The sequence below is a fragment of the Elephas maximus genome, chromosome 8, assembly GCF_024166365.1.
Source record: "Elephas maximus indicus isolate mEleMax1 chromosome 8, mEleMax1 primary haplotype, whole genome shotgun sequence".
Taxonomy (NCBI): Eukaryota; Metazoa; Chordata; class Mammalia; order Proboscidea; family Elephantidae; genus Elephas; species Elephas maximus.
Genome location: NC_064826.1, coordinates 37,771,283 through 37,784,983, shown reverse-complemented (window position 1 = coordinate 37,784,983; position 13,701 = coordinate 37,771,283). Strand labels below are relative to the sequence as shown.

General features: G+C 38.8%; 1 protein-coding gene across 3 annotated transcripts in view; it reads right to left on the bottom strand.

Moving 5' to 3' along the window:
- DOCK4 (dedicator of cytokinesis 4) overlaps positions 1-13,701 on the bottom strand; it is a 487,078-nt gene that overhangs the window by 211,769 nt on the left and 261,608 nt on the right. For all 3 annotated transcript variants that reach the window (XM_049893613.1, XM_049893614.1, XM_049893615.1), the window contains exon 9: positions 50-131. In XM_049893613.1, coding sequence (XP_049749570.1) covers positions 50-131 — 82 coding nt within the window. The remainder of the gene's footprint in view (positions 1-49; positions 132-13,701) is intronic.

Sequence of the window (13,701 nt, the reverse complement as noted above, 5' to 3'; positions counted from 1 at the left end):
AAGCACAGTTGGAAGAATCTGCCTCATGGAGGAAACAAGGTCCACTTACCACAAAGAGAGAGCAATGTCGCTCCGGTTTATCTGGGGCTTTAGGAAGCCCGTTTCTATTCAGCCTCAAGAAAAATCTCTCACTGCAAGAGAAGAAAAGTTTCACATTTGCAAATTATTTAATATTTAAAGATCCATTCCTTTTCTAATTGCTCTTCATCCTAACAGTTAAGCTCAATATCTATTAGGTCATTCACTTAACATCAAAATTGCTTATAGTAAATCAGGAGAGCGCCGATGACAATAAATGAGTGCTTCTTTTCCGAAAAACGTACAGAGCAGCAACTGCAAAAGCAGAAACCATAAATACATGTGCAGAGAAGAATTACCTTTAAAAGTGTAGAATAGGTTTGCATGTCAGTGGTAGCTCACTGTTATTCTAAAAAGTAAAAATAAGTACACTAAAGAGAAAATCCGACCCAAAGAGTTTCATTAATTTGTACCTTAGAAGATCTTTTTTCATCTTTTTGTGCCATCTTATTTCATTGGTATTAACAAAGCCATACTGAGTGTTCACCATCCAGTTTTGGAAGGCTTAATATCTTATGCTCTTACAAGTCTATAATCCAAAACACAAAAAGTACCCAAGGAACTAAAACTTGAATATAATTGATTCTTTATTAACAAAGGAAAAGATCTCAAACTCTCTACCAAACTTGCACTTGAAATTACAGCACTGCCCATATTTAATGCAAACACAGATAATGCTTCTGATCAGTCCTACTTTAATAAATACTTGTGGACACCATTTACATCCATGGCAATGTATTAGGCATAGTATGGGACACGAGCCTAAGTGAAGTCAAGCTCTTGCCATTAAGAAGCTTAAAATCTGTATGGAGGACATGATTTAAAAAAAAAAATAGTATAAGGAAAAACAGAATCTAATACATGGCAGAAGTACAAAGAGCTAAAGAACTAAAAAGGACATCCTACTGGAGGAAAGAAAATCAGGAATAATCTTAGCGAGGACATGGTCGCCCTTCTAAGGAGATGAAATAGCATGATCAAAAGTATTGAAGTAGGCGAATGGAGAATACTTTCACAGAACACCCAACAGCCCACCAACCTAATTCTTAAGAAAATAAGATGCACTGATAAGAGCGGTGGGAAATAAGGCTGAAGTGGTAGCCTGGATAATATTATGGGAGGTGTTGGCTAAGGGAAAAATTATAAACAAATTAATTTATGCCTGGAACTGAAACACAGGGATGCTAAGTCACACTATAAGCATGATAATTACGTGATTTTTTTTTTTTTTTAGAAACTTCCACTGCAGATCTCCAAGATTATGTTTTAAGAACCACTGCATACCTATTTTAAGATGCCATTTCAAGAGAGGTTGTTTCCAATCCAAATTTTTCTCTTTTCTATTAATGATAATCACCATTAACATGTATTGACCATGACTGTGAATGTATAAGGCCTCGAGCTAGCTAACAGCAAGAACACATAAAGCAAAGTCTGTCTTAAAAGAAGTTCACAAAATGTATATGTCGTTTGTTAATCATAATTACTATTTACATAATGAAGCAGGTGGCTGAAGAATTTCATCATCTTCTGAGAAAGAAACCTGCAAAACCAACATGTAATGGGAAATCTGCCAGCTCAGGAAGAACCACCAGAGAACTAGGATTACCCAGTCTGGGAAACTGGTTGATAGTCTGCTGTGGTACCGCGATCTCATCTCTAACTTCAAGAACCTTTAGAAATGGAAATAATAATGCCAAGCGCTGACAAAGTAATGGTACAACAAAGATCAATAATCGCTTTAGGAGTTCAGAAAAGGAGTGAACCTGAGGAGACTTGAGAAAGGTCTCATCGAAGAGGCAGGTTTTGAGCTGGGACTTGAAGGAAAACAAAAGGAAAGACATTAATTACAGGGAGAATGTCAGGAGCAAAGATGAAAAGTTTGTGCTTGTTGAAAGATCCCTGCGTAAAACGATTTGGTGAATTTGAGGGTTTGGTAAGGAAGAGGTAGTGGATAAGACTAGAGATGAGGACAGAGTTATATAAAAAACGCCAAATGAGAACTTAAGGAATTTCGACTCATTATAAGCAAGGCGGAAACTCTGGTGGCGTAGTGGTTAAGTGCTACGGCTGCTAACCAAAGGGTTGGCAGTTCGAATCCACCAGGCACTCCTTGGAAACTCCATGGGGCAGTTCTACTCTGTCCTATAGGGTCGCTATGAGTTGGAATCGACTCAACGGCACTGGGTTTTTTTAATAAGCAAGGCAGAGCTCCTGAAAGCTCTCGAATGAGGGGGCAGTAATGCTTTAAGATGATGCAAGCAGCTGTGCCTGAGATGCAGTGAATGGTGGCTACTCTGAGATTATCTCTATATCCTTACATTTTAGAAATAATTGATCTGATTCAGAAATATTACACATTTTATTTAAATATTAAATGTTTAACATAAAAGACAATGTTTTTAAAGAGGCAGCCAAGAGATTTCAAAGAAAAACAGGTTTTTAAAAGAAATTATTCCCCAAAAAAGGCAATTTCTTCCTCTCTCAAAATGCTATGCATGTTCAAAAACATAAAATGACTATCAGCCCAAGAAAAATCAATATACCAGCTACTCTGACCTTCAAATTCCAACTGAATTTCAGTATCCAGGTGTCTATGATAGAAAGAATCAAACGGCTGGCTGCTTCAGGCAGAGAAGACGCAGCCAACATCCAAAGAATGTGAAATTCCTTCAGCGTAGCTTCAGTTTAGGGAACAAGTGGGAAAAGGATGTTTAGGACATTAGCAAAAGGCTCAAAATCTACCAACCCTCCGTGCTTATTCATCACTAGATTTAAAAAAGAAAAACAGTTGCCATGGAGTCGATTGTGATTCACAGAGGCCCCACGTGGGTTTTCAACGGCTGTGACCTTTCGGAAGCAGATTGCCAGACCTTTCTTCCAAGGAGCCTGGGTGGATTCGAAATGCCAACCTCTCAGTTAGCAGCCAAGACCTTAACGATTTGTGCCACCAGGGACTCCTTCACAACTTGACACTTGCTTTAAATAATAGCTCTGTCATCCCAAATCTCCCTTCTTCCATATAAGGGGCAAAGAAAGCACCATAAACAGATCTCTAAGGCAGTATATGGATTTGAATTTATGGCTGTTTGGAGCATTTTTAATTCTCTTTTGTTATCTAAATCTAGATAGATACATTTAACAGTTTCCGGTACATGGCTTAATTCGTTTTATATCATGCATATTCCTGACCTCTCATGAGAAAAGACAACCAATCCCCGTTTCTGTGGGGTCATGTTCCCCCTCCCCACCCAGAGCAGGTGGCTAATAAGGCATGAAGGAAGGGAATATAAATGGCTGGAAACATCCTCAGTTGAAGCTAAAGTTCTCATATTCAGAAGTGGAGGGTAGGAATGACAGATACAACCAAGGACACAGAGCTAAATTAATATTACCCAGCTGCCGTTTACTGTAATTCAAGGAAAATGACTGCATGCTTTTCACAGTGGAAGAAAATTCACTATTATTTCAGACATTTAAGACATACTAAAAGAAAATGTGTAAAAACTCATCTTGAGATAAAGGAATTACACTTTAAATAATCATATTATTGGGTAATATATTTTTGTGTGTGTCTGAATCCACCATCTGACAGGCACTCTGCTAAAGACTTTACATGGACTAACTCATTTCATTCTCACTATACCCTTAGAGGGCTGTGTTTTATTGACTGTGCAAAGGCATTTCACTATAAGGCTCATAACAAATTATGGATAACATTGTGAAGAATGGGAATTCCAGAACACTTAATTTTGCTCATGAGGGACCTGTATATAGATCAAAAGGCAGTCATTCAAGTAGAACAAGGGGACACTGCATGGTTTAAAGTAAGGATGCTAAGAAAAGAATCTGAGAAGCTGGACTATATGAAGAAGAACGGGGCATCAGGATTGGAGCAGGACTGACTGACAACCTGCATTATGCAGACGACACAACCTTGCTTGCTGAAAGTGAAAAGGACTTGAAGCACTTACTGGTGAAGATCAAAGACCACAGCATTCAGTATGGATTACACCTCAACATAAAGAAAACAAAAATCCTCACAGCTGCAATAATAAACAACATCATAATAAATGGAGAAAAGATGAAGTTGTCAAAGATTTCATCTTATTTGGATCCACAATCAACACTCGTAGAAGCAGCGGTCAAGATATCAAATAAGCCACTGCACTGGGCAAACCTGCTGCAAAAGACTTCTTTAAAGTGTTAAAAAGCAAAGATGTCACTTTAAGGACTAAGGTGCACCTGACCCAAGCCATGGTTTTTTTCAATTGCCTCATATACATGCAGAAGCTGGACAATGAACAAAAACAATCTAAGAGGAACTGACACTTTTGAATTATGGTGCTGGCAAAGAATGTTGAATGCACATGGACTGCCAAAAGAACGAACAAATCTGTCCTGGAAGAAGTATGGCTAGAATGCTCTTTAGAAGTGAGGATGGCAAGACTTCATCTCATATACTTTGGACATGTTATCAGGAGGAACCAGTCCCTGGAGAAAGACATCATGCTTGGTGAAGTAGAGGGTGAGCAAAAAAAAAAAGAAGACCCTCAATGAGATGGACTGACACACTGGCCTGAACAAGGGGCTCAAGCGTAACAATGATCATGAGGATGGTGCAGGACCAGGTAGTGTTTCGTTCTGTGGTACACAGGGTCGCTATGAGTCAGAACTGACTTGACGGTACCTAACAACAACAATACCCTTAGAGGAAGGAGCTCTGATGGTACAGCAGTTAACGTAATCAGCTGCTAACCGAAAGGTCAGTGGTTCAAATGCACCAGCAGCTCTGTGGGAGAAAGACGTGGTAGTCTGCTTTTGTAAAGATTACAATCTTAGAAACTCCATGGGAAAGTTCTATTCTGTGCTACAGGGTGGCTATGAGTTGGAATTGACTCGATGGCATGGGTTTATTCCCTTAAAAGAAACCTCTAGGTGGTACAAATGGTTATCCCACTTGGCTGCTAAACTAACTATTGGAGGTTCAAATCCACCCAGAGGCACCTTAGAAGAGAGGCCTGATGGTCTACTTCCGAAAATTCAGCCATTAAAAACCCTGTGGAGCACACAGTTCCGCTCTGATGCACATGTGATCTCTATGAGTCAGAATGGACTCAACGGCAACCGGTTGTATAGCCTTAGGGAGTAGGTATTATTATTATGACCACTCTATAGATGAGAAAACTGAGAAAACGTACATAGTTTTGCCAAACTCACAGAGCTGGTAAATGGTTAAACAGGGATTCTAATCTATTACTTGAAAGCCCTTGTACATCACTCGAATGGTCTAAAGTAAACTGTGTCTCTGCTCTATAGAAATACTGAGCAAGTATTTCCAGAATATTGAGATAAATGAGTAAGAAGTCATTCACCTGCCTGGGGCACCCACATGACTAAGTCAAGCCTGGTCCTAAGAGTTCAGGGCTACTTTCCTCACACCCTTCCTGGGCTAACAGGAATGAAGGAAGTGGAAATTTTGATCTAGGGGGTTTCAAAGTGACCCCTGGTTTGAAATTGTTCTTAGTTTTTTCAATGAAACATATCTAGGACCAATGACTAGGGAAATAACTTATTTTACTAAACAAATGCAAATCTCTAAAAGATTTAAGTATTTGGTTTTAATTAGTCAAAATTCATGAGGTTTTCGAACTTGCTTCCTCGGTTTGGAGGTTTAGGGTCATGGTTTCATGGGACATCCCAGTTAATTGTTCTAATAATGTGTTGGTGCTTCCGTTCTACCTCTTCATTAGTTAGGTACTGCCTGGGGTCTTAAAAGCTTACACGTGGCCACCCAAGACACATTCACCTGGAGCAACAGAAGGAGAGTCAGGAATAGGAGGAAGATATGGAATGGTGGCTAACTACCTCCATGAACAACTGTCTTCCCTGCAGTGAGACCAGAAGAAATGGATGGTGCCCAGCTACCATTACCGAACATTTTGATCAAAGATTCTATAGAAGAATCCTGATCAAAAGGAGGAAAATGCAGAATGAAATTTAAAATTCTCATGGATTCCAGACTTTCTGAAGCCAACGGTGCTAGATGAACCCCTAAAACCATTGCCCTGAGATAATCTTTAAACCTTAAGCCCAAAATAGCCCCTGAAGTCTTCTTAAACCCAAACCATAATTTAGCTTAACTAGTAAAAAAATGTCTGCATTGAGCATTTTGCTCTTTTAACAACTACTTATATGACATCGAGGTGACAACAGCAACTCGAAAGATTAAATTGGAACCTTACGGGACTGGAGGAGGAACAACTCAGAAAAGGAGGGTGAGAATGGTCACATAACTTGAAGAATGTTATCGGTGTCACTGAATTGTACATATAGAAATGGTTGAACTGGTGTTTGTTTTGCTATGTGTATTCTCAACAACAACAGTAAAAAAAAATCTCATGATGTTTAATATTGAATACTTGGTTTTTCTTCTTAGTCATCAGTAACCTACTAACATGTAATATTTACTGACTATATTGTATATCACAAAACACAAGCAATGTGGCAATGCCCCCTTCTCCTGCACCATGGACAGTATATTCTACTTGTATTTGTCAAGATGCACATATCTTTGAGGCCCCTCTCTGTCCCTACTGAAACATCTGAAACACATTTTACAGTATCTCCTGTCAGATCAGCCTAAAATGATGAATTCCAATAAGATTAATATATAAAGTCAATTTGTATATTAATGACAAGTCATATTTTTTCTGTATTCTAGATGTTAAAACTTTAATACTGACAGAACATACTATTCCATACGTGCTGGTTTCATCAATGTTCTGGTAAACCAATGTATCCTAAAGTATTCTATTTCAGAAAGAGATCACTTTAGCTCTGTCATTACTTTAATTTCACTAGTCTAGACAGAATCCTGATTATGCGCGTAATAGCCTATATCATATCCTGTTTCAGAAAAAAAATATCAATATGTACTAAGCCAATGACATATCCTTTAGCTTAAGCATGGCTTGGGGTGGGGGGGAATAAAAAACAGACTGAAGATGAGTACTGTAGAGAAATAAATCATGTGCTTTTTCTTTTCTAAAGAAAAATTTGGGGCCAATTTTTTTCTTTTTTTTGGCCATTTGATTTTTTTATTATTCAAAAAAGCCTCTTTTTTTTTTTTTTTTTTTTTTAATTTAGCTTTCTGACTGTGCTTGTGCCTTCAATACTTTCACAATGATTTTCTGTTCCTCAATAAGGAAAGCACTCTTGATCCTGTCACGGACACACTTCGGCACTGCTGACATGTCTTTTTTTGGTTACACACTACCTCTTGCGACTTTAGGCTTCACGGCATGAAGTCCTTGAAGCTGGCCTGGGCACACACTGCATGTGGATTGTGTTGCTTTACCAACCTTCTTGGTATACCAAAAAACCCACTGCTGTTGAGTCCATTCCAACTCACAGCGACCCTATAAGGTTTCCAAGGCTGTACATCTTTTTTCCTGCTGAATGGCTGGTGGGTTTGAACCACTGACCTTAAGGTCAGCAGCTGAGCACTTTAATCATTGTGCCACCAGGACTCCTTCCTTCTAGGTATAAAAGTAAATAATTCTCTTACCAGGGGTTCAGAACAGCCTAGTTTTGTTAGAGGCTGTATTATAGGACAGATTACAAATGGCAGGTCAGACGCTGGACCACTGAAGCCAATTTTTAAAAATTCTTTATATTCATTTGTAACATGCTGTGTGATACAAAATTCAATCAATTTCTCTTCAGCTTTGGTGTTACATCAACTAAATCAGCAAATGGTTTTAGAGAACTATAGCAAAGCCTTTCAGAACCATTTGAGTTACAATTATCCACCCACACTCTCACACATGTTTTGAGAATAACAGAAATGTATGCCCTCAGTTCAGGAGAAAAGCTGAACAAGTCAATGATATTTCATTCTGGAATATCTTCCAAAATTCTCTGACCTATCTCACTTAAACTTTTGTGGCCACACGCAAAGGTACTTTTGGTGCTGTGTTATAAGTTAAAGGCATCTCTCTTAGGAAACAAAACTAGGTTGTGTGAATTTCAAAAAGTGTCCTATTACAAGATGGATGTACCTACATCATTATCACTTTTTTTTTTCCTAATCATAAGAAGTTTGTGTGCTCCTTTCCTATTACATTGTGAGCAATTACAGTAAGGCCCATGATGGTCAATCTTTATACCCCCAGCTGCTAACCAATGATTTGACAGTTCCTTGGTGTTCAATAACTGTTCTCTGACTAAACAAAAACATTATTTTAAGACAAAGCACAACAAAATCCAAATAAGTGGGAAACCTTAGTTCCTTCCCAACTTTCCCTGACTTCCCTGTAACACTCCTCACTTCATGGTAGGGAAAGGTAAAAAATTCTCTGAAGAGATGTTTCAATCAATGGCGCCTCACCACCACAAGTAATTAGCTTCATGGTACCTCCAGCTTCGGAAACCCTGGGGGCCTAATGGGTAAGAGCTACAGCTGCTAACCAAGAGGTCAGCAGTTCAAATCCACCAGGCACTCCTTGGAAACTCTGTGGGGCAGTTCTACTCTGTCCTACAGGGTCACTATGAGTTGGAATCAACTCGATGGCAATGGGTTTGGTTTTTTACGGGTTTTTACCTCCAGATTCTACAGCATGCTATTTAACTCTGTTCCTCACGCATATTCTATACTGTTATTAATTAAACATATAGTAGTGAAAATATCTAAGGAGCTCCGATGACTCAACAGTTAAGTGCTCAGCTGCTAGCCAAAAGGTTGGCAGTTCTAACCTCCCCCCGCCCCCACCAGTGGCTCCTTGGGAGAAAGACCTGGCGATCTGCTCTGTAAAGATTACAGCCTAGAAAATCCTATGGGGCAGTTCTACTCTGTCACATGGGGTCACTATGAGTCAAAATTGAATCAATGGCACCCAACAACATCAACAATATCTACAGTGACATCATATGCTATCAAATGAGAATGCTGCCTCCCTTTGTCTTAAAGAATGAATAAGTGAACATAACACATCCAGGAGCATCAAGAAATCAGAGTTGGTATTACTTCCAGCAGAGAAAAACCATCATTTGACTTTCCTATACACCGCTGTGTTCTGTAATGGAAAATTTCACTGCAAGAGAAATTTGGTGTCCACCTCATTTCTGTGAGTGAACCATTATAAATCCTTGTATTATACATCAACAATGAAGTCTTTCTTTGGAAACAAAGAATAATAAATCACAGTTATTTATTATTTATAACCTGCCTTCTTCTAACATTGATTGGAGAAAACAAAGATAATGAAATAAGAAAGTAAATAAGACTCTCCTGCATGGCCCCTGGGGGGAAAAATAATAAGACTGAATGAATACGTATCCTTGCTAGGCACTGCCACTTGTTGTAGTAAGGCGTTTTCATTTAATTCTTACAACCATTCTATGAGCTATGAACCACTGTAATCCCCATTTTACACAAGAGAAAGCTGAGTCTTGGAGATATTAGGTAAGTTGCCCAAAGTTGCATGGGCAGTTAAGGATGGAGTCCCAATATCAATTTCCAGAATCTGACTCCAGAGTCTTCGTTCTTAATCACAACGTTAATGCTAACTTAGAAAGAACAGAGGACCTCACAAAGGACCAAAGAAGAGCAAGGCTACGTATACCACATGAACCAAGAGTTTTTAGTATGAGTATTTTCAGATGCTGAAAATAACAACAACAACAAAAAAAAAAAGGAAAAAAAAAACCTAACATAAAACACAAACATATTAGTGTTTAGGGAATTCTGTGATCACATGCTCAGCTGAACTACTGACATTCTGATGTACTCAACAATCGCACTAATAAGGAAGAATGAGTTTCAATACCACAGTTTCATAGAAATGTTCTTACCAGAGATGCATATAATGTGGAAGGCACGGGTGGGATCTGAGGACCCTAATGGTGTCTCTTCTACTCCTCAGCAGAATGCTCCTGTCCTCCCACCCCTTCTCCTGCTATAACCACTCAGTAGCAGTAGCCCCTCTTTTGGAAAGGCCCTCTGTCTTGGACAGGAGTCCTGGTGGCACAATGGTTAAAAACACAGCTGCTAACTGAAAGGTTGGCAGTTTGAACCCACCTAGCAGCTCTACAGGAGAAGACTTGGTGATCTGCTCCCATAAAGATTACAGCCAAGAAAACCCTGTGGGACAGTTCTACTGTCACATGGGGTCACTATGAGTCAAAAACCTAAGATACACAACAACAACAAGAGGGTCTCAGAGACCCTCAGACTAGATCTGGAAGGGTCCTCCCAACCTTCAAAATAATCATACCAAGTGGTTCTCCTAGTCAGGCTATACCTAGTACAATCTGTCGACTTCAAACACAATGCATCTAAAAGACATAAATGGCCAAATGCCAAAAAGAATTTTATATTTCTCTGTACGGGTTCAGGTTATTACTCTACAACTCATCTCATATGAGAAAGAATATGGTCTAGTGATTTAATGCACATGAAAGTTATAAAATGTGTAATTTTCATACGAGACTATATGACTGAGTAACATTACCTTGGGCTGAAACGTGCTGTAAAAGATTAGGAGGCTGATCAGTCTACAATTACAAACGATACTCCTAAAATCACTTTTAACAGTTACATCATTGAAATAAACATATGGTCTTCAAAAGTGACAGTAACAAAAGAGAGAAAACATTTAGATGGTCATGTTCTGGAAACCTAACTGGAAAAAAGTCAATCTGTCCTTTTTTTAATACTCGTACTTCATAAACCAATTGTACTAAAAGAAATTCCATGTAACATCTCTGAAAAAGACACTTTTTCTTAAACGCAACTATGCTGTCTGTGAGGATAATAATTAATACCTGTTCTGCACTGAGTAGGCATGAAGGGAGATGCACCAGGGACCAGAGTAAGTGGTTGGGAGCAGTAAGATGGACAGAAGTGGTATGATGGTGGTTCAACAGTGCTGACCCTAGAGCCTTCTTATTAAGGGCAACATAGTACAAATAGAAGGTGATCTGAATTATTACTATGTCACAGCTTCTCCTTATTTTCTCAAATGCTTTCTGGCTGACTAACAGTGTAAGATGTTTCCGAAATCTGTGAAGGAAGCTGTTACTGTGTCCTTTCCTAGAATGAGGGGCAAAGGACAACTTAAAATGGCAAAGCTCAAGTGGCATCCCAAATTATTGTAGTGAGGTACCCAGAAACTGCTGCTACTGCAGTCCAGGTGAGATATTTTGGGGGAAGTGAACAGAAGGCACGCTGGTAGCTCTGGGGTGGCTGCTGGACCAAAGGCTTCAGTGCACAAAAGAAAGATGGTACAATGTCCTATGTGAAGGGAACCCTCAAGTGCTAAACAGAGGAAACCTGCTGGCCTTCTTGCCCAAAGGCTACTAACCTGGTTGTGTACAACATTCTCCTGGAGAGTTGTATACAGCCGAGGCCTGCCCTTGGAGATCCTCATTCACTAGGTCAGGATGAACCTAAAAGCTCCCTGTATGTTTAAAAGCCCAGTCATACTTAAGAACCACTGTTTTGATCTAAATGCCTAGACCCCTAGGGTCTGGAATTGCTGACTGTCCTTTATGACAATCATATATACCAGAAAACAGGCATCAAAGGCCTGGTATCTTTGGGTCAGAGGCTTTCCCCCATCTTCTCCCAACCACAGACTGATACAAATGACAGAGTTTTTCCTTGGCAATAAAAGAAAGCAACTCCTCAAGCAAAGCTTCTTGGATAAGGCCATTAGTGTGATTTCTACTTTTAAAACTAAAGCAACATTAGAGTCATGAGCTCCTCTAATTACAGGGAAATGGAAACAGGAAAGCCTTTCATAGAAGCGTTTCCATAATACTTTACCTAAAGGCGGCACAGGCTTTGAGCTTTTTGTTTTTTTAATACTAATGCTCAAGCCCAGATTCATTTTACAAGCATTTGAATGCTGAGGGGGTAAGCAACCAACTAAAGTGAAGGCTTTGTTAGAAGAGTAAAGGATTTGGTTTTAGTTGCCTGATACAAGGGGAGAGATTCTTTTTTAAACTATAGCTAATTCTTCTGTCAATTTTGAAGAGCAAGTCAATTCTTTCTTCACCCTTAGGATGATTTAAAACTACGTCATGTCATTTTTCTTTTCAGGGAATAAAGATATCTGAATCAAAACTCTTTTTAGGAAGTTAAAACTCAATTAAAAAAAAAAAGGAATACAATGCTCTTTGAAGTTACAAAATAAACAATGTTCAGATCATCTGCTGGCTCACACTGCCTGTGTTATTGCCAGACCAAATAAGTGACTGGTAAATTAAAGCAATGGTTTGGCTTGACTGCTGATTTGAAAAAGAAAATGACTGTAAGTTCAGAAGACTTGAGACCCTAGAAGTCTCAATGTTGACTCCAAGCAAAATCCTTCTATACAGCTATACTGCTTAACAGAACAGTATGTAACAACTCAAGAAAATATCTGCTTTCATCTATCTCCAGAGAACTTGTTAAGAATTTTGGTAGAAAACAAATTTCTCAGAGAAGTAAACATCAGGTGATGATAGGATCTGGTTAACAGAGACCCAAAAACCCACCGCTGTCAAGTCGATTCCGACTCACAGTGACCCTATAGGACAGAGTAGAACTACCCCATAGAGTTTCCAAGGAGCGCCTGGCGGATTTGAACTGCCAACCTCTTGGTTAGCAGCTGTAGCACTTAACTACTACGCCACCAGGGTTAACAGAGACAGAGACCATAAAATCAGGAGGCTTTTTTTTTTTTTTTTTTGTATGGAAGCAGCATGTCTTATGCTTATTCTTTTGGGAATTTACATAATTTGGTCATTTTAAACATTGCATCTTTGACAGTTCATGACGTAGCAATCACTCTGATCCATATACGGTAATTATTCTGACCTTTCTAACACTGTCTCTTTGTTAAGGAAAGCATCAGTAATAAAAAAGAACCTTAAAAAGTAACGAAAACCTGAGCTCTTCACAGGTATTTAAGGTTGAAGTGTGTGATCTCTTGAAAAGGCAAAGAAATCTTAAATGAAATCAGAATAAATAATAAAAATCCAAGTAATTCAAACCCTGCAAAAACAATAAGTACAATAAATCTTCCATGCATTTATTATCTTAAAAGGCTGTTCTATTCTTTTAAAAGAAAATAAGCCAAAATCAAGTTTCAGTTTAAACTGCTTACTAATAACTGCTGTCAAGCTGATTCCGACTCATAGCAATCCTAAAGGACAGGTTAGAACTGCCCCATATGATTTCCAAGGAGTGCCTGGTGGATTTGAACTGTCAACCTTTTGGCTAGCAGTCTATTAGCTCTTATCCACTACGCCACCAGGGTTTCCGCTTACTGATAGTCTTTCTATTCATTATAACTCTAAAAAATGAAAACTATCTAAATCATCATTATATGCTATTTATTAATTAGATGACACATGGCAATTGTACTTCCTTAAGGTCACATGCTGTTTTAACCAGAGAGCTACAAAGCTTCTGAACTGATATGCAAATATTGATGTGTATGAGAATGGGTATATTATTTTCTGAAGAGGTCTAGAGTTTTCGTAAGTTTGCAAAGAAGCCTTAGGCAGTGAAAAGGTTAGAAACCACTGCTTTAACCATCACAATACTTTTGTGAAATGAAAACTTGAATGCTG